The 24,809-nt window shown below is 43.6% G+C and overlaps 1 protein-coding gene across 2 annotated transcripts in view; it reads right to left on the bottom strand.

Moving 5' to 3' along the window:
* Nucleotides 1-2,793: 2,793 nt before the first annotated feature.
* kif19 (kinesin family member 19) overlaps nt 2,794-24,809 on the bottom strand; it is a 129,810-nt gene continuing 107,794 nt past the window's right edge. Inside the window, exons 10-21 of one of the 2 annotated variants that reach the window (XM_055654155.1) lie at nt 24,517-24,673; nt 24,035-24,209; nt 23,359-23,557; nt 21,511-21,781; nt 19,462-19,583; nt 17,791-17,954; nt 16,503-16,608; nt 15,150-15,276; nt 13,126-13,547; nt 8,292-8,445; nt 6,434-6,538; nt 2,794-3,086 (exon numbers count right to left, since the gene is read on the bottom strand). In XM_055654155.1, coding sequence (XP_055510130.1) covers nt 2,935-3,086; nt 6,434-6,538; nt 8,292-8,445; nt 13,126-13,547; nt 15,150-15,276; nt 16,503-16,608; nt 17,791-17,954; nt 19,462-19,583; nt 21,511-21,781; nt 23,359-23,557; nt 24,035-24,209; nt 24,517-24,673 — 2,154 coding nt within the window. In that variant the 3' untranslated portion in view covers nt 2,794-2,934. The remainder of the gene's footprint in view (nt 3,087-6,433; nt 6,539-8,291; nt 8,446-13,125; nt 13,548-15,149; nt 15,277-16,502; nt 16,609-17,790; nt 17,955-19,461; nt 19,584-21,510; nt 21,782-23,358; nt 23,558-24,034; nt 24,210-24,516; nt 24,674-24,809) is intronic. The other variant, XM_055654156.1, reaches the window with a different exon arrangement.

Here is a 24,809-nt window from a genome sequence, read left to right as displayed (position 1 = left end):
TGTTCCATCATTCTTCGTTCCACCAACACCTAAGATTCACAAGAATGCAGATGACTTGGAACATGACAGGACAAAAGGACTTGCTTATTTGTGATTTAGACGGTCTAAAACAGAGGGTGGAGGGAAGATGGGGTGAATGACATGGATAGTTAACAGCGGCGAACATATAGATATCGAAAAAAATAATAATTTTCCAGATTTGTTCATGTTTAAAAGATAATCTTTGTCCTGAGAAAAATTCAAAGTGCTGGAATAACTCAACAGGTCAGGCAGCATCTGTGGAGATAATGGATAGGTGACAGGTTGGAACCCTTCTTCAGACAACCCAAAACATCATCTGTCCATTCCCTCCACAGATGCTGCCAGACCCACTGAGTTCCTCCACCACTGTAGATTCCAGTATCTGCAGTTCCTTGTGTGTCCAATCTTTGACTTTTACTGCTTATCCATTGAATGTAAAATTTGTAGAATTTGTAAAATTTGTAGAAATTTACTCAGGAGAATATATTTTACAATTTTTTTAAATAGTTTTAAAAACAGCATTAACTTTATATTTCAAGATGTGGGATATTTTAAAATAAGATGCTGTTCCTGGAATTGCTTACTTTTTTCATATAGAAGAGAAGAAAATATACTTTGGTGTTTAGTTAATAATTTCAGTGAAATTAGAACATTTGTAGTACATCGTGTTATGTTTTTCCAGCACCAATTAAACTTCCATCAATTAGTTGTTTTGTAAAGTGTCCAATTTGGATAAGATCCAAAACTCTCACCAGATCTCGCCTGCCTCAATGTGTTTCTGTTGCTCAATGTTCGATGTCTTATTTTGTGTAAAATCACAATTTATTTGAGTAAGGTAAAAGACCTGTCTAGCTGTTGATAGTAAAACAATATCAAATAATATCAAATAGGAATAGCAAACTGAAAACAGATCTATGTAGATGGCACAACTGGGTCTTTAAGTTCAAGTGTATTACCGGTACCTCAAAAAAGGTTTAGAGGGATATAGGTCAAATGCAAGCAAATGGGTCTAGCTTAGATGGGGCAACGTGGCAAGCATGGACAAGTTGGGGCAATTGGCCTGTTTCTGCACTGTATGACTCAAAATCATAAAGGTGGAATACTATACATATCATTTTATGAAAAACATATTTTTTAATATTACAATTTCAACGTGGAATAATTTGCTATTCTCACTTTTTCCGTCCTTTACTGTTCCTTCATATTGTAGTAGCTTTGATTTTGTTGCATTGCATAGGGCACAAGAGCAGGCATCTGAAGTTCAGCACTGGTCATGAATTCGACTGCATACTGCAATATTTATGGGCACCGCACAATAGACCTTCATTTGAAGACTGTCACTGGAGATGACTGGTTTACTACTGTGTCGTTAGTGACATTTATGAAAATGCCTACAGGCCTGTGTGTATGGTGCCCAATGTACATTGCACAGAGGTTTCTCAGGCTGCAAGAAATTATCTCGTCCGGTGTGCTTTCTCTCATTGTTTTAGATGAAGTGTCTCTCATCTACTACGACCACATCACGGGCTTGCCCACCCCTGCCTACCTTACTCGAGCTTCAGGATCGAGTCATGCCACCCCTCTGAAGCCCTAACACAATCTTCACGACTTCCCAGTTTCTATAATTTGTCTAGTACCATGTGTGAGTTCAGTTGCTCTGTCTGCAATGGTGGAATCATTGTTGGCCATTCGCCTTTGCTCATTCAACAGGCTAGCAGTGCCACATTGCAATAAACTCCCCGGGATCACGCACACCAGTATTTTGCTGCTGCACGCACTAACACAAACGCCACTGGTAATTTAATATGCCTTTCCCTGTAAAGGTGAATTTATTAGCTTGTAAGATTGAGCCCATAATTCTTCCTTCTGTGAGTTGGGTTGGTCAGTTGCTTCTCAATGTAATAAAAACACACATATAAAAATGGCACAGACTAACTTGCTCCACTTGACAAAACTTTTGTAGCTGACTAAAACTAAGCAATATTGCCAATAGGTTCTGTAATTTTGTGATAAAGATTACCACATTGTCCCAGCTAATTAAAGGCTTATGATAATGTGCAGGAACTAAGAGCTAAATTAAAACTACAACAATTTAACAATTTCTTCAGCATCACAAGATGACTTGAAATCAATTGTTATAAACTTGATCAAAAGTGGACCTCTAAGATAAACCTTAATTTATCTTCAATCAAGGCCTAATGTGTCTGATGCACAAATGACATGTATCTGCTGCTGAGGGAGAACAATTAATATGCTTACGGTTTTAATACAAAATACAATGAACATTCTTGGACCTGTGTGTTGTCTGGTCCGAGTCCTTGACAGAAGTGGAGTATGAATAAGGCATCCACTCTGCCTTGGTTTTAATAGAGAACATTCATATATTCACAAAGCCTGCTTAAATAAAAAAGAATGAAACATTTAGTTCACTCTGTGCATCGTTTTAAGCCAATGCATGTCATGAGCAGATTTTCAACTATTATATTACCAAAGAATAAAGAATCATTTGCACCCTGTCTAATGCAAGACCCAGAGGGAACTAGTTGAGTCCAATAACTGTGAGCATTTGGCACCAAGCTTTCTTTAGAACTAGGTAATGGACAAACAATGCCAAGCTTGGTATTCCTTCGACAAAAGCAAAACACAGAACAATCCCGTTTGTCAAGATACATTTATAACAAAATCAGGCCTATCCACCGATCGAGACAAACATAATATGTTAACAGTTAAAAAAGAGATCTTATGCATTTGCAAATTTGTAATGTTTTACAGTTTTCTGTTCCTTTTTCGGTGCAGTTTTATCTTTTCCATCCGTGGAAGATATGTTTTTTTTTTGCTTTCTTCCAGCAAGAAACCATGAACTTCCTCTAAGTCTTTAGCATGATTCACATTAAAGTCTTGTCTTTCACTCAGTTAGTGTCTCTTACATCTGACGTCATTCTTTCCATTTGTCACGGTGTAGTTAAAATGTGGCTGAGGATTACGTCTGACGGGCTTCTTGAAGTTCCCAGCCTGATGGAACACTGAGGTTGAGCTGGCTGCATCTGGCGCTGTGTTATTTGGACCTGTAATGAAAACAAAATATATGGATATTAACTTCAGCGATGTTTAAATTTAAAAAAAAATCCTGTTCCATATTTACAGGTAATATTGAGCGAATGCCTCTCAGATTGCGATTCACAGATGAATACGTAAATATTATCAACAGAACAGGAAGGCAGCAGAAGTGTAATGAGGTACACAAAGACTAATGGAGGATGCATATCCACTGCAACATGCCAAAGACCTGCCCTCATGAGGGGTTGAATCTTACGTTATACCAACACCAGATATTGTGGAAGACAGTGGAGACAACACGCCAATACCCAGATCAGATTAGTTCTTAATAGAGGAGGGAGTCCCCTCTCAGAAGAATCAGACCATGGGCAGGACCATGGATCTGTTGACCCAAGTATCTGGAAGGCTTGCGGAAAGATTTAATAGGAACCTGAGAGACAACTTTTTCTGCACAGAGCATGGCGGGTACATGGAATGAGCTGCAAGATGAGATAGTTAGGTACAATAGGCAGGTACAATAACAACATTTTAAAAACATGTAGGAAGGAACTGCAGATACTAGTTTACACCGAAGATAGACATAAATTGCTAGAGTAATTCAGCGGGTCAGGCAGCATCTCTGGATAAAAGGAATAGATAGGGTCTGAAGAAGGGTTTTGACCGAAACACCACCTGTTGCTTTTCTCTAGAGATGCTGCCTGACTCGCTAAGTTACTCCAGCATTTTGTGTCTAACATTTAAATGATATTTGGACAGGTACATGCATAGGAAAGGTTTAGAGGGCAATGGGCCAAAAGCAGACAAACGGAATTGCTTTAGATGGCATCTCAGTCAGCATGGAGGAGATGGATTGAGGGAATCTATAAAGTATTGGTGGGAGTTGTTGCCAGAGTTGGTCTGATTAGTTGTAGAAAACAGCTTCAACCAGTAAATTAGAGATACGTGTACAATGGCTGCGTGAGTAATTAGAGGGGACTTTAAATATTAATTGGACAAATCAAATTAGTGCCACTAGATGGATTTCAGGATCAGAATGTTGAGGATCCAATTTGGAAATAGGTTATTTAACATTGAGCGCTGTGGAATGAACAAGATGTTGCAGTAAAGTGGCCATTGGGAAAGGGTGATCTCAAGATGGCAGAATTTGTTGAAAGTGAGGAAATTCATTCAGAATTTTTCATGGACCATAGAATAGCGCAGCAACAGGCCCTTCAGCCCTCAATGCCGGTGCTGAACATGAGGCCATGTTAAACTAAAAGTAGACAAAAATGCTGGAGAAACTCAGCAGGGGAGGCAGCATCCATGGAGCGAAGGAATAGGTGACGTTTTGGGGTCGAGACCTTTCTTCAGACCGATGTGGGGGTGGGGGGTGGGAAGAGGAAAGGAAGCTGAGTTTCTCCAGCATTTTTGTCTACCTTCGATTTTTCCAGCACCTGCAGTTCCTTCTTTAACAAACTAATCTCCTTTGTCTGCATGTGATCCACATCCCTCCATTCCCCACATATCCATGTGCCTATTAAAAGGCTTTTAAATGTCACTACAGCTGCTCCTTGACCTACGATGCAGTTACGTTCTGAACAACCCATCTTAAACCGAAAATATCGCAAGTCGAAAACGCATTTAATACATTGTTATCACGTGACCACACGTGACGTCGGCTCACTGCTGTTGCCGAGCGTTTGCGCCATCATAAAGTCGAAATATCGTAAGTTGAAGCATCGTAAATTGGGGAGCATCTGTATTGTATCTGCCTTCACCGCCATCCCTGACAGTGTTCCAGGCACCCACCCCTCTCTGAACCTCAGGGGCAACGTTTTCAGAAGATGGCGGTGCGTATATGGAACAAGTTGGCAGAGGAGGTAGTTGAGGCAGATACTATAAGAATATTTAAAAGACGTTTGGACATGAGAGGTTTAGAGCGATGTGGGCCAAATGTGGATAGGTGGGACAAGAGTATATTTAGGTTTTTAATTTAGAGATACAGCATGGAAACAGGCCCTTTTGCCCACTGAGTCTGCGCCGACCAACAATCACCTGACCTGTACACTAGTTCCATGTTATCCTAGTTTTGCATCTTACACAATAGGGGCAATTTACAGAAGCCAATTAACCTACAAACCCGCACGTCTTTGAATTGCGGGATGAAACCTGAAGCAGGGAGAATGTGCAAACTCCGTACAGACAGCACCTATAATCACAATCAAAACTGAAGGGCCTATTTACGTGCTGTGTGGGCCTATCATTTTATATCATGTAATTTGTGACTGGAATCCTTTTGCAGTGTCAACCTCAACACCCTTAATGAGAACGTTCAGTTTAGTTTCCTTTCCTGATCCCAGTTTCTTAATCTTTATTTCACATTTGCTCGTGCTAATATTTGAGTCACCACTCTGAACGTTTTCCTTAAAATGCATATTTTAATCACATAAACCTCCAACTAATTTACTTCGAAATTTCTTCTCCTCCAAATAACACAAGCAAAATTATTTAATGTCAAATATTAATATTAAAAATCATGTTTATTTGCCAAGGTTTCTTTCTATGTCACCGCAGCTATTGAAACGGCAATCATGAAGGGTAGGGACTGTTCAGTCACCCACACATTTATCTACCAGACTGCTCATGCTCGGACTGCTGCATAAATCTAGCTGTCTCATGGATACCACCTTAGAATCCCTTATAAATGTGAGAAATTTGTACTGCCGGAATCAAATTGTTGACATAATTTAGAGCTTTAGACGTCGTGATTCAGAGCCACCTGCTATGCATCTCCTCTTGGAGGACCTCAGCGGGTCAGCCAGTGTCGGTGAAGCCAATGGACAGATGACATTTTGGATTGGGAACCTTGTTCAGCATGTCCATTCCCTCCACAGATGTTGCCTGACGCACTGGGTTCTTCCCACACATTGTTCTTTGCTCAGGATTCTAGCCTTGTTGCTTTTCCAATGTATGATGTCTGAAGAAGGGTCCTGACTCTAACGTCACCTATCCATGTCCTCCAGAGATGATGCCTGACCCACCGAGTTACATCAGCACTTTGTGTTTTACTCAAGATTCCAGCATCTAGTTCCTTGGATCTCTATATGACCATAATTTCCCTCATTAGGATTATACTGTCTCGCTAGGCCATACCAGAGGCTGCCACCAATGCAGCTATGGAATTGCTAACCACTTAAAAATTCTTAAGTGCAACCACACCGCTACATCAATTTTATGCTGTAATGTACATTCAAGTCAAGACGCAAGCCCAATTGTAGTCATCAATGCAAGTTGATTAAATGGTCACTTTCCTAAACAAAAAAATGCACTATGAGATTGCATCTCTTCACACACCACTTGATCACCGTGCTCTCACCTCGGACCTTCTTCTGTACAACCAACCCTCTCCCAGTGCAGTTTCTCTGGTAGATGGTGCTGGGCGGTGTACTAACCACCTCCAACATCTGCAGCTCGCTCTCACCTGCACACACAGGTGGAGACACAACAATTATATATCTTTTTTTCCATTTCTTTGTACAAAATATATGCAGATTTTAAACAAAAAGTAAACAAAATATATCACCCGCAATAAGTTTGCTGTTGGAAGACCACTAACATTTGGTCGAATCATGGAACTGTATATGCTGGTTTATACAAAAGATAGACACAAAGTGCTGGAGTAACTCAGCGGGTCAGGCAGCATTTCTGGAGAACGTGGATAGGTGACATTATGGGTCGGGATCCTTCTTCAGACTTCTAACATGGAACTTGGCTGAAGTTTTAAAAAAAGGACAAGAATTGATGAGGATAATTTTGCTGCTGTTTGAATTAGAGTGTGGAACCTGGAAGCCAATATGGGAGCACCTTGGTTTGATTCCACCGAGATCTGGCCATGTCTACTGACCCGAGTCAATAAGGAAACAAGGCAGCCTCTTTGCAAGAGTGACCTCAATGTGGGTTTATATAATGAGGAATTATCTCCAACGTCTATGGCAATATGGATCCCTTTCCTATAGCACGGGAAACAGATTTTCTGTCAATATTGTTTTACTGTTTGTGGGAACTTGATCAAACTGCAACAGATCGCAAATACTTTCATAGATGACAGAACAAGGGCTTGAAGGGGTATTGAATGTATTACATAAATACATCTTTGTTTCGAGTTTAGAGACACAGTTTGGAAACAAATCCTCCAGCCATCGCTTACCACATTGGTTCTATTATTCCACTTTCTCATACACTCCCTACCCACTACTAGGGTCATTTACAGAGGGACAATTAACCTTTGGGACAAGGGAGGAAGCCAGAGCACCCGGAGGAATCCCATGCGGTCACAGGGAGAACGTGCAAACCACACACAGAGCAGCCGAGGTCAGGATCGGATGCTGGAATCTGGCACTCAGTGGGTTCTCCCCACTGTGCCAGCTCTAAGAGTATAACATGCAATACTGAGTGTGGAGCACAGGAGCAACAGCACTTTACTGGTAGAACCAGTTCTAACTGTGTGATAGTCAGCACAAAGTAGTGGTCTCTCTCTCTTTCTCTCACTCTCAGTGTGATATGTTGTATGTAAACAAAATATATCACCGCACTAAGCTATTGGAAGACCACTTATCATTGTTCCGTTGTTGGTACATATGACATTTAAATACTCTTCAGGCCTCTGATGATATTCAAAGCTTTAAGTAATTACACTTTTCAATCCCGTTTCAAATTTAATCGAACAACATTGAGTTACCCCTCAAATAACCGGCTAGTTGTGCGATCTGGCCATGTGATCATGCTCTTCCGCATCACCAGCACAGCAGAAAATGTGCAGAATGACATGAAAATGTAGTCTACATCAGTCAATTCACAAGATCCCCAAAACATGAATGAATCAAGAAAGTCAAGGGTGAACCTTACAAGTCTTAAGCAGTCCCTCGAGATCAAGGAAGACTTCCTTCATCTCTGGATGAGAGGGATGTGAGGTGTAGGTGGGGCAGGTGATGGTCGGTGAGGGAGTCCACACCTGCCACCACTGCCCGTCCCTGATGTGGCCTTGAGCTTCTCAACACCATCACCACGCTGCTTTTTGACCAGAGATTCAAAGATGTCAATGGGGACATTGCACTCCCTCAAAGAGACGTTGAGTAGGTCGGTGAACCTCTTCCTCTGAGCAGCTGGCACACCCTGCCCCTGACAGGAGAGAGTGTCAGCACTGGGCGATCGATGTTAGTGATGACCCCACATACCTGCATAATGGCTGATTGGGAATTTCACCTTCCCAGGCACGTGCGTTGCTTTGCCATGCATCCGGAACTGAGATTGGCCATTGACATTAAATCTATTATCCGAAATACTCTCCAACGGTTGGAATCGAGATGAGATGTTCTTCAAGTTGGGTAACTGGGAACATGCAGAAAATGGTGGAACTGAATCAAAACAGGGTATAAAGTACATAACAAGGTGTAGAGCAAGCTATGACTGGTGCATTAAAAATATAGCATAGAAACAGGCCCTTGGACACATCGAGTCCACACTGACCATCGATCACCCATTCACATTAGTTATCCTACTTTCTCATCCACTCCCTACACACTAGGGACATTTTATAGAGGTCCATTAACTTACAAACCCGCACATCTTTGGGACATGGGAGGAAACCGGAGTACCCGGAAGAATGTCACGCAGTCACATGGATAATGTGCTAACTCCACACGGACAGCTCCCGCGGTTGGGATGAACCCGGATCTCTGACGCTGTGAGGCAGCAGCTCTACCAACTGTTCCACTGTGCTGGCCTCTTGCTATGAGATTTAGGTTGTAGAAACCAAACATTACATCAATTTGCATCTGAGAATCTCAGCGGATCAGGCAGTATCTCTGGAGAACATGGATAGATAAGGTTTTGGGCCAAGACTCTTCTTCTGATACATCTGAAGAAAGGTCCTGACCCAAAATATCACCTGTCCATGTTCCCCATAGATGCTGCCTGACCCACTGAATTACTCCAGCATTTTGTTCTTTTTTGTAACCAGCATCTGCAGTTCTTTGTTTCATCAGTTTGCTGTTGTCTGAGTGAGGCAGAGTGATTTGTTCCAGCCTTAAGGGGCTGTCTCACTTGGGCGACCTAAACCGTGAGTTACGAAGACTGTCTTCGACCTTCAAGCTCGAGGGCACTCGCCTGGAAAACCTCGAGCTGGATCGACCGTCAGCGTTGAAACCACGAGCTGGATCAATCGATCGCACATACACACAGGGGAGAAGGAGGGGAGAAGGGGGGGAGAAGGAGTGGAGACACTTTTAAAAAGTGTAGTAACGTTTAGCGGGCATTTTACCCACCGGTCCGTTTTCCTTGGTCCTGAAAACTCCAATGTGCCAACCAAAATGTCCGGTCAGCGAACGAGATTGCCTACAGCTGCCCTCGACTGCCTGTAACTACATAGCGACCCCACTCCACTGCACTACGAGTTAAAAAGAACCATGCCGACCAAATTTTACTCGCGGAAAATTTTTCAGCACGCTGAAAAATTTCCCGTGACCTAGCTGAGGCCGTGGGTATTCGGGAACTTCCCTCGAGCATGAAGGGGAATTCCAGTGACCTCATAGGACCTCCTAGGACCACGTGTCAACCATGCTGCGAGTTTGAGTCGAGGGAAAACTCGTCCAAACTGGCAGATTAGGTCGCCGCAGTGGGACAGCCCCTTTAGTATAATTTTCAAACCAAGGTCCTGGTTGATGAGAAACCAAAAGGAGAAAATATATTTACAGCTCAGGATTATACCGGAAAAAAAACCCCTAGCTCCAAGCAGCTTTCTTCATGAAGATTGTTGAAATAAACTCCATGTAGAGACATTTGTAAAGTGGTGATTTATGTAAGATCTACATTTCTAACACTTACAAGTACTGAAGTTGGTGTGCACTGATGCAGACATGACAGCTCAGTGTCCTTTTGTGCTCAGAATCCTTGGTGCTGGCTTTGAAAAGTAATTTCTGCAAGATTTTTCCAATTTACCACACAATCCATGATCATATTGAAAGAGTTTAATTTGCTCAAGTTTTGTTTGTAAATTATAAATGGAGTTTGCTGAACAACTGAAAGCAGACAAGTTTAAAAAAGAATTTTCCCAGCAGAATAAGTCTGGGAAAACCTTAAAAGCTTGGTTTATACTAATCATTGAAACAATGTATTAACATAGAGATGTATTGTCTGCACATAGCACCATATTTGATATAATATCTGAACTGCCTGTTCTAGCTAAAGACAAGGCAGTAGTGGCGGATGCTCATTCGAGAAACAAGATGGAAGTCATTTGAAAACAAAATGGCATTCGTTGTCGATCCGGAATGGGCAGCCCTACTGAAGCTGTGCCAAGATTTGAGAATAAGGCTGACATTGCAAATATATGGGTCCAGCCTCCCTTGTTTCCCTTTGGCTACGGATCTTTCACTCAGATTTAGAAGGTGTGTTTTATTGATAAGAAAATGTATAACTACACTAACTTTTCTCTTTGTTCTTTGAGTGGAGCACTACATTTAAAGGTGAAATTTTAAGAGTACAGAATCTTTATGTCCCTGTTCGGTTGAAAGGAAATCGTAAAAATTGTAAAGAGCCATGGTTTTCAAGGGAAATTGGACACTTGGTTCGGAAAAAAGAGGGAGATCTACAATAATTATAGGCAGCATGGAGTAAATGAGGTGCTTGAGGAGTATAAAGAATGTAAAAAGAATCTTAAGAAAGAAATTAGAAAAACTAAAAGAAGATATGAGGTTGCTTTGGCAAGTAAGGTAAAAGTAAATCCGAAGGGTTTCTACCGCTATATTAATAGCAAAAGGATAACGAGGGATAAATTTGGTCCATTAGAGAGTCAGAGTGGACAACTATCTGCAGAGCCAAAAGAGATGGGGGAGATATTGAACAGTTTCTTTTCTTCGGTATTCACCAAGGAGAAGGATATTGAATTATGTGAGGTAAGGGAAACAAGTAGAGTAGCTATGGAAACTATGAGGATCAAAGAAGAGGAAGTACTGATACTTTTGAGAAATATAAAAGTGGATAAGTCTCCAGGTCCGGACAGGATATTCCCTAGGACATTGAGGGAAGTTAGTGTAGAAATAGCAGGGGCTGTGGCAGAAATATTTCAAATGTCATTAGAAACGGGAATAGTGCCGGAGGATTGGCGTACTGCGCATGTTGTTCCATTGTTTAAAAAGGGGTCTAAGAGTAAACCTAGCAATTATAGACCTGTTAGTTTGACGTCAGTTGTGGGCAAATTAATGGAAAGAATACTTAGAGATAATATATATAAGCATCTGGATAAACAGGGTCTGATTCGGAACAGTCAACATGGATTTGTGCCTGGAAGGTCATGTTTAACTAATCTTCTTGAATTTTTTGAAGATGTTACTCGGGAAATTGATGAGGGTAAAGCAGTGGATGTTGTGTATATGGACTTCAGTAAGGCCTTTGACAAGGTTCCTCATGGAAGGTTGGGTAAGAAGGTTCAATGGTTGGGTATTAATGGTGGAGTAGCAAGATGGATTCAACAGTGGCTGAATGGGAGATGCCAGAGAGTAATGGTGGATGGTTGTTTGTCAGGTTGGAGGCCAGTGACGAGTGGGGTGCCACAGGGATCTGTGTTGGGTCCACTGTTGTTTGTCATGTACATCAATGATCTGGATGATGGTGTGGTAAATTGGATTAGTAAGTATGCAGATGTACAAGGCATTGGTGAGGCCAATTCTGGAGTATGGTGTACAATTTTGGTCCCCTAATTGTAGGAAGGATGTCAACAAAATAGAGAGAGTACAGAGGAGATTTACTAGAATGTTGCCTGGGTTTCAGCAACTAAGTTACAGAGAAAGGTTGAACAAGTTAGGGCTTTATTCTTTGGAGCGCAGAAGGTTAAGGGGGGAGTTGACGTGGAAAAGCTTTTATTGTATTGTATTGTATTGTATATCTTTATTGTCATTTCCTGAGTATTCACATACCCAGAGGAAACAAAAAACGTTGCTCAACCAGTGTCCATTCAGTGTGCATTTTCCCACTGAGAGTAGGGAAGATTCAAACAAGGGGACATGACTTGAGAATTAAGGGACTGAAGTTTAGGGGTAACATGAGGGGGAACTTCTTTACTCAGGGAGTGGTAGCTGTGTGGAATGAGCTTCCAGTGAAGGTGGTGGAGGCAGGTTCGTTTTTATCGTTTAAAAATAAATTGGATAGTTATATGGATGGGAAGGGAATGGAGGGTTATTTATGGTCTGAGCGCAGGTATATGGGACTAGGGGAGATTATGTGTTCGGCATGGACTAGAAGGGTCGAGATGGCCTGTTTCCGTGCTGTAATTGTTATATGGTTATATGGTTATATGGAGGCACTAAGCAACATGTGTGCTCTTTGTTATCTCCCCACTCCCATCTGACGATTTGATTAAAGATTGCTTTGGTTTCACCCTCAACAATTTTGTTGTCTGCTTACTCTAAGAAACGAACCATGACAATATAATATTCAAACATTCCCACGTGGTCAATAAGGAAATATTCAAAGCAAGGTGTAGAAACAAGGAACTGCAGATGCTCGTTTACAAAAAAGGACACAAAGTGCTGGAGCAACTGAGCAGGTCAGGCAGCCTCCCTGGAGAACATGGACAGGTGACGTTTTGGGTTGGGACCCTTCTTCAGACTGATTGTGGGGAGGTGGGTTGGGGAGGGAAGAAAGCTGGAAGAGAGGATGGCCAGAACAAAGCGTGGCAGGAGGTAGGTGTTTGGTACAATTTATTCAAACCAGGTTTAGTAATATATTGGCACCATCCATTTAATACCATTAATTAGAATTGCCATAGCAAAAGGGCAGAGTTCTGTGTCTGGTCGTGATCAACTACTGATTGCATTTAATTTCAATTACAATGTCCACAGTAAAAAGCATTCATTAAAATATATGAATTATGAGTAAATTATAATGTAATAACAAGGAACTGCAGATGCTGGTTTATATCAAAGATAGGCATAAAATGCTGGAGACCCGATCACTTACTCCAGCATTTGTTGTCTAAATTATAAATCATTCCTTGATAAACCAAATACCAACCCCTTGACCGTTGACTTCAAAAGACCTTGACCGCCGTTTCTTCCTTTTGGCTTCTACGATTTCCTCTCTTTTGTTTGTCTTTTTGTTTTCCTTTTTGTAGGACTGAGGCCAATCCTTGGGGGAGTGGCCGCGATGGTGCTGGAGATGGTTGGCAGTCTCGCCAGTGCTGCTGGACAGATTGTCCTCACTGGCCGCGTGCTTCATCACCTGCCCTTGCTGATGCCTGTATAGTGTCAGTGACAGCCCGGGATCGCCCCGATAGCACGACTCCTCAGTCTCGCTCATTGAGTGCAGTGAGATACTTGTTTTCTCCTTCATCGGTTCCAGAATGTGCAGCCTGTTGTCTTTTTCCAGCGCTTTTGATCGCCGCCGTGCTGCCTTCACCGCAATGTTTTTGGTGCCCGTCAACATCTGCTTACGGTCTGTTAAAAAGAGACCTCTGTTGTTAATCAGTTCTCTGGGTAAGTATACAACCTCATCTATGGCCCGTTGTGTGGGTATATGGTGTAAGTATACATCATCTCTGGCCCAGTTGTGTGGGTATATGGTGTAACTATACATCGTCTCTGGCCCAGTTGTGTGGGTATATGGTGTAACTATACATCGTCTCTGGCCCAGTTGTGTGGGTATATGGTGTAACTATACATCGTCCCTGGCCCAGTTGCTTCTTTTGCCTCTCAGTCAGCAGCTTCCAATTCCAGAAACTTGAACACAAACATCTGAACTGCAGTTGAGCAGAAACACTGTAGGAGGCAACATCTTTCCAACTGAATGTTCATGTGTTTGTACACTACAGACCTTTATCAAAGAGGTGTAGGCTAATTATCATTGAAGCACTGGCCCAATTGATCACATACTTGACATTATGTACAGACAGAGGTCCACGTTTTTAACCACAGTACTGCATGTGGGAGGAGCCAGGGTCATTCAGTCGCACAGCACAAAAAGAGGCCCTTTGGCCCAATCAGCCCATGCCGACCAAGATACCTCATCTACACTAGTCCCACCTGCTCACTTACCCATGGAGACTTTAGTCATCATGTCTCCTATGTTATAACTTCAAAGCTAACTTGTGGTCTAGAAGTGTTCTAGAAAGACTAGAAAACAGCACTCTAAATGTAAACCTTTAATTTCATTGCCACCCTCATGGCAGTCCATTTCATTTATATCGCTTGCAACGTACACTGCATTTATAATGCCCGGGTGATCATATTTAGAGACATCAAATCTGGATATTCCTTCAGATGGCACCATCTTTGGGTCAGGGAGGGAGTCTATGCGCGGGGTGGGTGGGATCTCGGGAACAACTTGCCTTGCCACCTGCAAGGTCATCGGCCTTGCCATGGGGACGCACGCCGAGCATCACCAGCAAGGATTGCAACTGATGAAAGGAACAGAGTGTTGTGAATATGAATCAACTATCTGCCTAAGACCAGAGGAAGGACCACTGGAGAGGATGTGGTTGCCCCTCCCCTGCTCCACTCCCTGCCTGCGATTGTCTCACTTGTACTGCAACGGGTCACAGGGTGGTCTGTATCTGGAACGAGCTGCCAGAGCAAGTTATAGGAACGGATACAATTATAACTTTTAAAAGACATTTGGTCAGATATGTGGATAGGAAGGGTTTAGAGGGATGTTGGTCAAACGCAGGCAAATCGGACCAGCCCCGTATGCCAACTTGGTCGGCATGGACAGGGTGGATCACAGAGCTTCTTTTCGTGCTGACTTAGAGGTGACATTCCCATTATTTGGCATTTAAAAATGTCCATTTTAAAATGGCTGCAAGTAGTGAAGTATATGGAATGAGCTGCCAGAGGAGGTAGCTGATGCATGTACTATAACAGCATTTAAGAGATACTTGGACAGGTTTGTGCTTAGGAAGGGTTTAGAGAGATGTGCGGCAAATGCAGGCAAATTGGACTAGCCCACTATGCCAATTTGGTTGTCATGGACAGGATGTGCTGAAGTGTCTGTTTTCCGTCTGTACAGCTCCATGACTCTGTGATACTTTTTCGATGCCCTACCTTTCAGGAACACTGTCTGGGGTTGCTGGTGGTCCACAGAGTTCTCGCTGCTGTCGGGCGATGAGTTCAGATGGCTGCTGGCACTGCTCATCCCACTCACACTCACCAAACTCTCAAGCTGGTGTGCCTGGTGAACATGCGGAACAGAACAGTTACTCCCTGCTTGCATTTTACAGTCATAGAGTCATACAGTGCAAGTCCACACCACCCATCGAACCTGTACACACTAGTTCTATGTCATCCCACCTTCTCATTCACTCTCTACACACTAGGGCTTTTTTTTTGACAGATGGCAATTAACCTACAAACCCCAACATCTTTGGGATGTTGCATCTCTGGTGCTGTGAGGCAGTGGTTCTAGCAGCTGTACCACTGGTAGAGCTGCTGCCTCACAGCACCAGAACAAATAGACAAGAGAACAAACTTGATAACATCAAGTCTCTCTATATAACGACCGCACGTCACACTCACACACAGTGCAGTTGTGTAGACATAAAGGTGCCGGTACACTTATGATGCTGGTGACTATGGTGATCATCGTTCTATAAGCTGTTTAATGGCCTGACCACCTAACAACCAGATACTTCATTTTTTAATCTTGACTGATCTTGTAATATTAAAATTTCAAAAAAATTGAAAAATCTAGTATTTAACTGTTTGGGGGTGTCAAACCAATGCGTAGCATCTGAAAACAAGATAGTACTGATCATAGCTCTCTCATCGCTAAGATTAGTGGACAAGGAAAATATGAGTTTTAAGTTTGAAGATAGAGTGGAAACAGGCCCTTCGGCCCACTGAGTCCATGCTGACCTGCGACCCCAGTACACTAGCACTATACTATACACTAGGTACATGTTACAATCATTACCGAAGCCAATTAACCTACAAACCTGTACGTCTTTGTAATGTGGGAGGAAACTGGTGCACCCAGTGGAAAACTCACGCAGTCACGGGGAGAACGTACAAACTCAGTACAGAGAGCACCTGTAGTCAGGATCGAACCCGGGTCTCTGGCGCTGTGAGGCAACAACTCTACCGCAACGCCACCATGTCTCCCCACGTGAGTAAAAGGGCTGGTCTTATATTCTTGGACACTGCAACGGTTTAATCCCTGGAAATGCCCAGATAATTCATGTTATTCATGAGTCTGAAGATGGCTCCCGACCCGAATCCATGTTCACCAGGTGTTACCTGTCCCGCTGAGTTACTCCAGCTCTTTGTATTAATTCATGTTAACATCAACAACGCCCTTTTGACCTATGGTGGCTTTGAATAGTTTCCTGCATATATAGATTTGAGATGGACATATTTTAAACGTACAGTAGGCAGGCTGTGGGGTTTACTGGTGCTCACCTCTTGGTTTAGCAGTCCGTTCAAGTGGATTGGAGGAGGGGTGATTACCGTTGAATTCTTTCTCTGCTGAGCGAGGGGGCTGGTTTTAAACACACGGTTACTGTCACTGAAGATTCAAAAATGGCACAGGGTGGATAAGGAAAAGGTTTATTATTGTCACATGTACCAACATACAGTGAAAAGCTTCTGTTTGCCTGCTATCCGGTTAGATCATACAATACCCGAGTACAATCATGCCGTGCACAAGTATAACTGCAGGTGGAAAGAGAAAAATAGCAGAGTGCAGAATATAGTGTTACAGCGTTATGGCTTTATTGTTACGGAGAAAAACTTCCAATATCCACAATGAGGTAGTTTTGAAGACCAGGACCGCACCCTAGTTTATGGCAGCACCATTCAGAACGCTGATAACAGCAGGGAAGAAGCTGTTCCTGAATCTGGTAGCACGTGGTTTCAAGCTTTTATATTTTTTGTCTGATGGGAGAGGGAAGAAGAGGGAATGGCCGGAATGGAAAAAAGGTCCTTGATTATTTTGGCTACTTTCACGAGGCAGCGTGGTGTGTAGATGGAGTTGATGGTGCAGAGGCTGGTCTGTGTGATGGGACTGGACCACATCCTCAACTATGATGTTATATGGACTTTATTTTGATTGCACTATGAATTTCAGTTTTGCACTATTATGGGTACCTAGTATTGCTGATTATTAATTTATTGTACAATTATTTATTGTACATTTATCTGTGTGTTGTTACGTTAACGAGTCTGTAATGCTGCGGCAAGTAAGAATTTCATTCTTCAGTTGTGGATACAAATGACAATTAAATCACTTGACACGTGGCTTGTTGGACTCCGAACTCTATCTCAGTCCTTGTGTAATGTGACGTTAGAATTCAGTTGGAATTCAGAAGACTGAGGGGGGATCTTATAGAAACTTACAAAATTCTTAAGGGGTTGGACAGGCTAGATGCAGGAAGATTATTCCCGATATTGGGGAAGTCCAGAACTAGGGGTCACAGTTTAAGGATAAGAGGGAAGCCTTTTAGGACCGAGATGAGGAAATCATTTTTTACACAGAGAGTGGTGAATCTGTGGAATTCTCTGCCACAGAAGGTAGTTGAGGCCAGTTCATTGGCTATATTTAAGAGGGAGTTAGATGTGGCCCTTGTAGCTAAAGGGATCAGGGGGTATGGAGAGAAGGCAGGGATGGGATACCGAGTTGGATGATCAGCCATGATCATATCAAATGGCGGTGCAGGCTCGAAGGGCCGAATGGCCTACTCTATGTTACCTCTCCGACTCTGGAACCAGTGGTGGGAGGACGTCTTTGCAATTCTTTCTCCAAGGATAATGTTTCTCCGATCCAATGGTTCTCACACTTTCCTGGTCAGAGTCCACATCCTGGACCACTTCTCCCACCTTTAGCTTCTGGGCCACGTTAATGACCGAGCCATCCTGTGGGAGAAATAGACAAAAGACAATAGGTACAGGAGTAGGCCATTCAGCCCTTCGAGCCAGCACCGCCATTCGATGTGATCATGGCTGATTATCTCCGATTAGTACCCCATTCCTGCCTTCTCCCCATATCCCCTGACTCCGCTATCTCTAAGTCCTATCAAGCTCGCTCTTGAAATTATCCAGAGAACCGGCCTCCACCGCCCTCTGAGGCAGAGAATTCCAGACTCACAACTCTCTGTGTGAAAAAGTGTTTCCTCGTCTCCGTTCCAAATGGCTTACCCTTTATTCTTACACTGGTTCTGGACTCTCCCAACTTGAGGAACATGTTTCCTGCCTCTAGCATTTAATAATCTTGTATGTTTCAATAAGATGCCCTCTCATCCTTCTAAACTCCAGAGAATACAAGCCCAGCCGCTCCATTCTCTCAGCATATGACAGTCCCGCCATCCCGGGAATTAACCTTGTAAACCTACGCTGCACTCCCTCAATAGCAAGAATGTCCTTCCTCAAATTAGGGGACCAAAACTGCACACAATACTCCAGGTGTGGTCTCACTAGGGCTCTGTACAACTGCAGAGGGACCTCTTTGCTCCTATACTCAACTCCTCTTGTTATGAGGCCAACATGCCATTTGCTTTCTTCACTGTGAACCAATGTGAACCGTCCGAATGTTCCTACCACGCCTGTAAATGATCAATTAACCAAAGAGATTTGTCTTTGATCACATAAATAACATTTGCTTCAGAGCCTTATGATGCATCCAGAGGACACAGCCCGTCAGTCTTATGACTCAGAGATTTAAGATGTTTCTCTCCTTGTGTTCATTAGTTATGTAATACTTTATGTAAAACTGCTACGTTAACAGATACACAGCTTTGACAAGGGATAGCGAGGGAGAGCAAAGGTTTAAGAAATAACATGACTGGGCAAGATATAAAGGGGGTGAGCGGGTGAGATAAAGAAATAAAAAAGAAGCAGAGAGAGTGGGGGGATGGGAAATTAAGAATGAAGGGAAAGAAATGAGAATGTGGAGAAAGAGAGTGAGAGAAGTATAGAGATAGAAAGGAGGGAAGAGGAGTATAGGAAGAAGGATAACGAGGCAGGGATTTGGGAGGGAGGGATAGAGGCAGAAAGAGGGGAGAAGATAGGGAGGGATTGAGAGAGGGATGGAGATAGCTGGGGAAGAAAGGAATAGGAAAAGTGGGATTTGATAGTGAAAGAGGAATGGAGATAGAAACAGGGAAGAGAATAGCGAGAGGGATGGAAAAAGTGAGAGTGAGAGGGATAGAGGTAGAAAGAGGAAGAAAGCAATACATTAGGAAAGGGGCAAGCTTTGAACCAGGTAAAATGAGTGAGAATTAAAATAAAAGGAGAAAGTTTGAGACACAAGCCATGATGGGTAGGGAACATTGTTGTCATTCGATAGTTAATGTGAGTCTCAGATTCACGGTTTCCACAGTGGCCCGTGCATGAAGAGCAGCAGTAACACTGAGCGATGCTGTACCTTCAGGGTTCTCGTTGTGACAGTGTGCATGGATACGATCCGGTTGAGATTACCCTCGTCCAACTCCCGCAGGTAAATCTCATACAACTCATCCAACTGTGACGGGACCAGCAGGTTATGATCTGTGCACACACAAACCGTCAAACACTCAGACACAATTCAGTTTGTTTAGTTTAGTTTATTTATTGTCATGTGTACCGAGGTACAGCGTAAATGTGTACCGAGGTACAGCGTAAAGCTTTTGTTGCATTTTATTCAGCCAGCAGCGTCATGGCTATGCATGATTCCAATCGAGCCGTCCACAGGGTCAGCTGAAAACTGAAGAGCAGCAAAACTGACAGGCTGATCCCGACAGAATACATAGGGAAATCATTAAATAATTGTACAATAAAACCCAAAAAAGTGATTCCTAAATCATGTATTTCTGTGCAATGTCTGGACATGAACATAAAATCTGGACATGAACATAATAAAACATAATTAAATCCATCAACCTAAACCTGGTACAACATGGAACAGTACAGCCCACAATGTCTGTGCCAAACATGCTGCCTGCAAGTAATCCATATCCCTCCATTCTTTGTATATCTACGTGCCTGTCAGAAAGATTTTAAATGCTACTATCGTATTTGCCTCCTCCACCACCACCCCCGGCAGCATGTTCCAGACACTCACTCATGGTCTGTGTAAAACAATTTCATAAGTTCTAGGAGCAGAATTAGGCCTTTCGGCCCATCAAATCTACTCTGCCATTAAATAATGGCTGATCTATCTTTCCCTCCCAACCCCATTCTCCTGCCTTTTCCCCCATAACCCGACACCCGTAGTAATCAATTTGTCCCGCACATCTCCTTCAAATGTTACCCTTAGTCTTTGAGGAAAAAAGGTTCCGACCCTTCTGCCTCTCATAACTTTATATATTTCTATCAGGGCTCCACTCAGCCTCTGATGCACCGGAGAAAACAACATGAGGTGATCTTGCGGTATTGCACGCTGTTCTGGTTGCCCCGTTACAGGAAGGATGTTTTGCTATGAAGAGGGTGGCAGAAGTGTTTAACCAGAATGCTGCTGGGTTTAGGACGTATTAGCTGGAAGGAGAGGTTGGCCAAACTTGGATTGTTTTCTCTGGAATGCTGGAGGTTGAGAGGAGACCTGATGAGGCACAAGATGGGTTAGACAGTGAAAACCTTTTTAACCAGGGTAAAAATGTCAAAGACTTGAGAGGGCTGCTTTAATGTGAGAGGGCCAAAGATTAAAGGAGATGTTTTACACAGAGAGCGGTGAGTGCCTGGAACAAGCTGTCAGGGGTGGTGGTGGAAGCAGATACAACAGTGGTGTTTAAGAAGCTTTTAGACATGTACATGGATATGCAGGGGGCAGAGGGATATGGATCATGTGCAGGCACAGGAGATTAGTTTATGTTGGCATCATGTTCGGTACAGACATTGTGGGCCGAAGGGCCTGTCCTGTGCTGTACTGTTCTATGTTCTTTATTCTAGGTTCTATTTTTACTTTAGACATTGGAGATGCAGCATGGAGACAGGCTCTTTGGCCCTCCCAGTCCGCGTCGACCAGCGATCACACCGTACACGAGCACTATTCTACACACTATGGACAATTTACAATTTCACCGAGTCCAATTAACCTACAAACCTGTACGCCTTTGGAGTGTGAGATGAAACCGGAGCACCCAGAGAAAACCACAGAGAAACCCGGAGGACAGTCAGAAACTATTTGCCAGGGTGGAAATATCAAAGACTAGTGAGTGCAGCTTTAAGGTGAATGGGACAAAGGGGGCGTTCAGGGCAGATTATTGTACACAGAGAGTGGTGAGTGACTGGAACTCACTGCCAAGGGCAGCACAGTAGCGCAGCGGTAGAGTTGCTGCCTTACAGCACCAGGGACCTGGGTTTGTTCCGGTCTACGGGTGCTGTCTGTATGGAGTGTGCATGATCTCCCTGTGACCGTGTGGGTTTCTTCTGGGCAATTGTTCTGTAATTAACAGCTGAAACAAAATATATGAAGGAGAGGCACTGAGTGTTGTTGTACCATCTATGATCTGCCGTTGCTGTTGAATGATTTCAGCGCACAGCTGCCGGTGCTGCTCGAAGCGTTGGATGACGTAGTTGGTCTGCCGGATGACGTTGTCCTTGAGTAGGGCGATGGACTGCATCTCCGTGTTCTCGATCTCCAGCTCGTGCACCTTGCACAGCAGGCTGAGCACCTCGCGCTGTTGCTCACTGCTGATCCGCTTCGGCAACAGCTCCTCCAGTCGGTGAGCTCGCGATCGGATGTCCGCAAACTGCTTCTCCAGCTCCATCTGCAGAGGGAAGGGACGGGAACACTTCAGCGGTAGCAAGCTGTTTACTTTAGTTTAGTTTAGTTTAATTTATTGTCACGTATACAGAGGGACAGCGACGAGCCTTTTCTGTTGCGTGCTAATTACATTTACACTTCACGTTACCTAGGCAAGGCCACCAGCATAATAGAAACATAGAAAATAGGTGCAAGAGGAGTCCATTCGGCCCTTCGAGCCAGCACCACCATTCATTGTGATCATGGCTGATCATCCAAAATCAATAACCCGCGCCTGCCTTCTCCCCATATCCCTTGATTCCACTAGCTCCAAGAGCTCTATCTAACTCTCTCTTAAATCCATCCAGTGATTTGGCCTCCACTGCCCACTGTGGCAGGGAATTCCACAAATTCACAACTCTCTGGGTGAAAAAGTTTTTTCTCACCTCAGTCTCCCCTTTATTCTAAGACTGTGGCCCCTGGTTCTGGACTCGCCCAACATGGGGAACATTTTGTTTAAGAAGGAACTGCAGATGCTGGAAAATCGAAGGTAGACAAAAGTGCTGGAGAAACTCAGCGGGTGCAGCAGCATCTATGGAGCGGAAATAAGCAACGTTTCGGGCCAAAACCCTTCTTCAATCAAAGACAAATCTCAATCCGGTCAACTCCCATTAGGCAAGAGGTACAACTGTGTGAAAACGCACACATCCAGATTCAGGGACAGTTTCTTCCCAACTGTTATCAGGTAACGGAACCATCCTATGACCAACTAGAGAGCGGTCATGACTTCCCAGCTACCTCATTGGAAACCTTTAAACTATCTTTAATCGGACTTTACTGGACTTTATCTTGCACTAAACATTATGCCCTGTATCCTGTATCTGTGCATTGTGGATGGAGCAATTGTAATCATGTACAGTCTTTCCTCTGACTGGTTAGCACGCAACAAAATGTTTTCACTGTGCTTCAGCACACATGACAATAAACTAAACTAAACCCAGTCAGTGTTTGAAAGTGTTTAAGTCAACCCTCTCCTCATGGAAGAAAAACTGTAGATACCTGAATCTGAAACATAAATCAAAGTATTGCAGGAACAAAAGGCACAATGTGCTGGAGTAACTCAGAAGGTCAGATGCCATCTCTGGAGAACATGGATAGATGACATTTTGGGCCTGGTCCCTTCTTCAAACTGAATGTAGTAGCGGGAGACAGTTGGAAGAGAGGTGGGGGTTGGAAAAAATCTGCCATATGATAGGTGGATACAGGTGAGAGGGTTGATTGTAGACACAGAATGCTGGAGCAACTCAGCGGGATAGGTAGCATCTCTGGAGAGCAGGAATGGGTGACGTTTCAAAGAAGGATTGATAGGTAGATGGGGATTGATACAAGTGTTGCGGATTGATACAGGTGGTGGAGGAAACTCAGTCTGGAGAATAGTCACGACCCAAAAACATCGCCTGTCCACAGATGCTGCCAGACCTGCTGAGTTTCTCCAACTCTGTGTGTTTTGCCCAGGCCGATGGTTTTCCCCTGCAGAGATGGTCATGTTGACCTGTGTGGTCAGCGTGCTCCTGTACAGTGGACAAAGGGCTTCACCCTTACCTTCTGCCACTTCAGCTTCTTCTGCTCGGCCACGAGTGCGGCAACGTTCTCCCGGGCCATGGCCACCTCTGTCGGCTCCATGACATCGGACTGATCATCCCCCGTGTCCGAGTCCTTCTCACTGTCCTCCTTGTTGTACACCTCCTTGCGATTCTCCTCTCTCCATTTCCTGGCCCGCCGTGCCTTTTCCTGCACCCAGCTACAGGTACAAACAGGCAAACTGACGTCTTGCTCGGATTAGTTTACTGGCACATCATTAGCTTTGACCAACTTGGTTCATTCAATTTTTTTTTGATTGAAAGATCCAAGATGGAAACAGACCCTTCAGCCCACCAAGTCTATGCCGACCATTGATCACCATTTCACACTAGTTCTATGTTATCCAACTTTGTGATGTGGGATAATACTGGGGAACCCAGAGGAAACCCACGTGGCCACAGAGAGTTATTAATTTTATGTACATATCAGCAACACAATGACAATGAACTTTTGACATCAAAGATTTAAAAATAATTAATAGTGGAATAATTGCTGCATATTCCACAGACATGAATGTATCATAATTTATTTGGCTGATTGAACTAATCAAATTTGGAAGATCATCGAACATGATCTTCCCTGATTCAGGTCGTGGTGTCATTGAAGGAGTAACCAGGGAAACAGGCAGTGCACTTACTCAGCTATAGTCAGTAGATGTCTGGATGTGTCCACTTGGATTTGCATGTTATTGCTATCCAGTTCCAAGAGATTGCGGCGAATCTCCATCTGTTCCCGAAAGGCCGTGATCAGATGTTCGCGGAGCCTCTCCATCTCCCGCCGGTCATACCGAGAGGAATGAAACTGTACCTCGGCTGAAAGAGCAAAGAGCAGAAGAGGTCTTCTTCACTGGAACACATGAAGAACCATTGCAACAGCCAATGCATACACAGGAAGTTCAGCATGCCTCCAACAACTGCCCCAGTGCTGCCTCACAGCACTATTCATACACTCTTGCACTTGAGACTAAGGAGGTTCAACACATCGCCAACAATTCTTACCAACCTTCCACAGATATTCCACAGAAAGCATCCCTGGGATGGATACATACACAGAGTGAGTTGACAGGTTACAGGGGAGCGGGCAAAATATCTGTTTACAATTCCAGTTTAAACCATTCACCTTGAACGTTGCGGATATCCGCTTTTTCATTTTTTGTTTGTTGAATTCGTTGTGCGTCGATCTTCTTCTTCAGCCGATGGATTTCACTGCGTAGGTCGGAGATGATGTTGGTGTACTGAGCAATGTGGTAGGATACGTTCATCAAATTGCGCTTTACCTGGTGAATGAAATAGACGTCACATTAGGACCGGCTGTGTCTTAACTGGCCCTGCCCAAAAATCAGAATAACAAACTAGACTAGAGCTACAGAGACTCACAGAGCCGTGAAGCACGGAAACAAGCCCTTCAGTCCA

This window comes from Leucoraja erinacea, chromosome 23, assembly GCF_028641065.1.
Source record: "Leucoraja erinacea ecotype New England chromosome 23, Leri_hhj_1, whole genome shotgun sequence".
Classification (NCBI taxonomy): domain Eukaryota; kingdom Metazoa; phylum Chordata; class Chondrichthyes; order Rajiformes; family Rajidae; genus Leucoraja; species Leucoraja erinaceus.
Note: the sequence above shows the minus strand (reverse complement) of the source record. Positions and strands in the feature narration are given on the sequence as shown.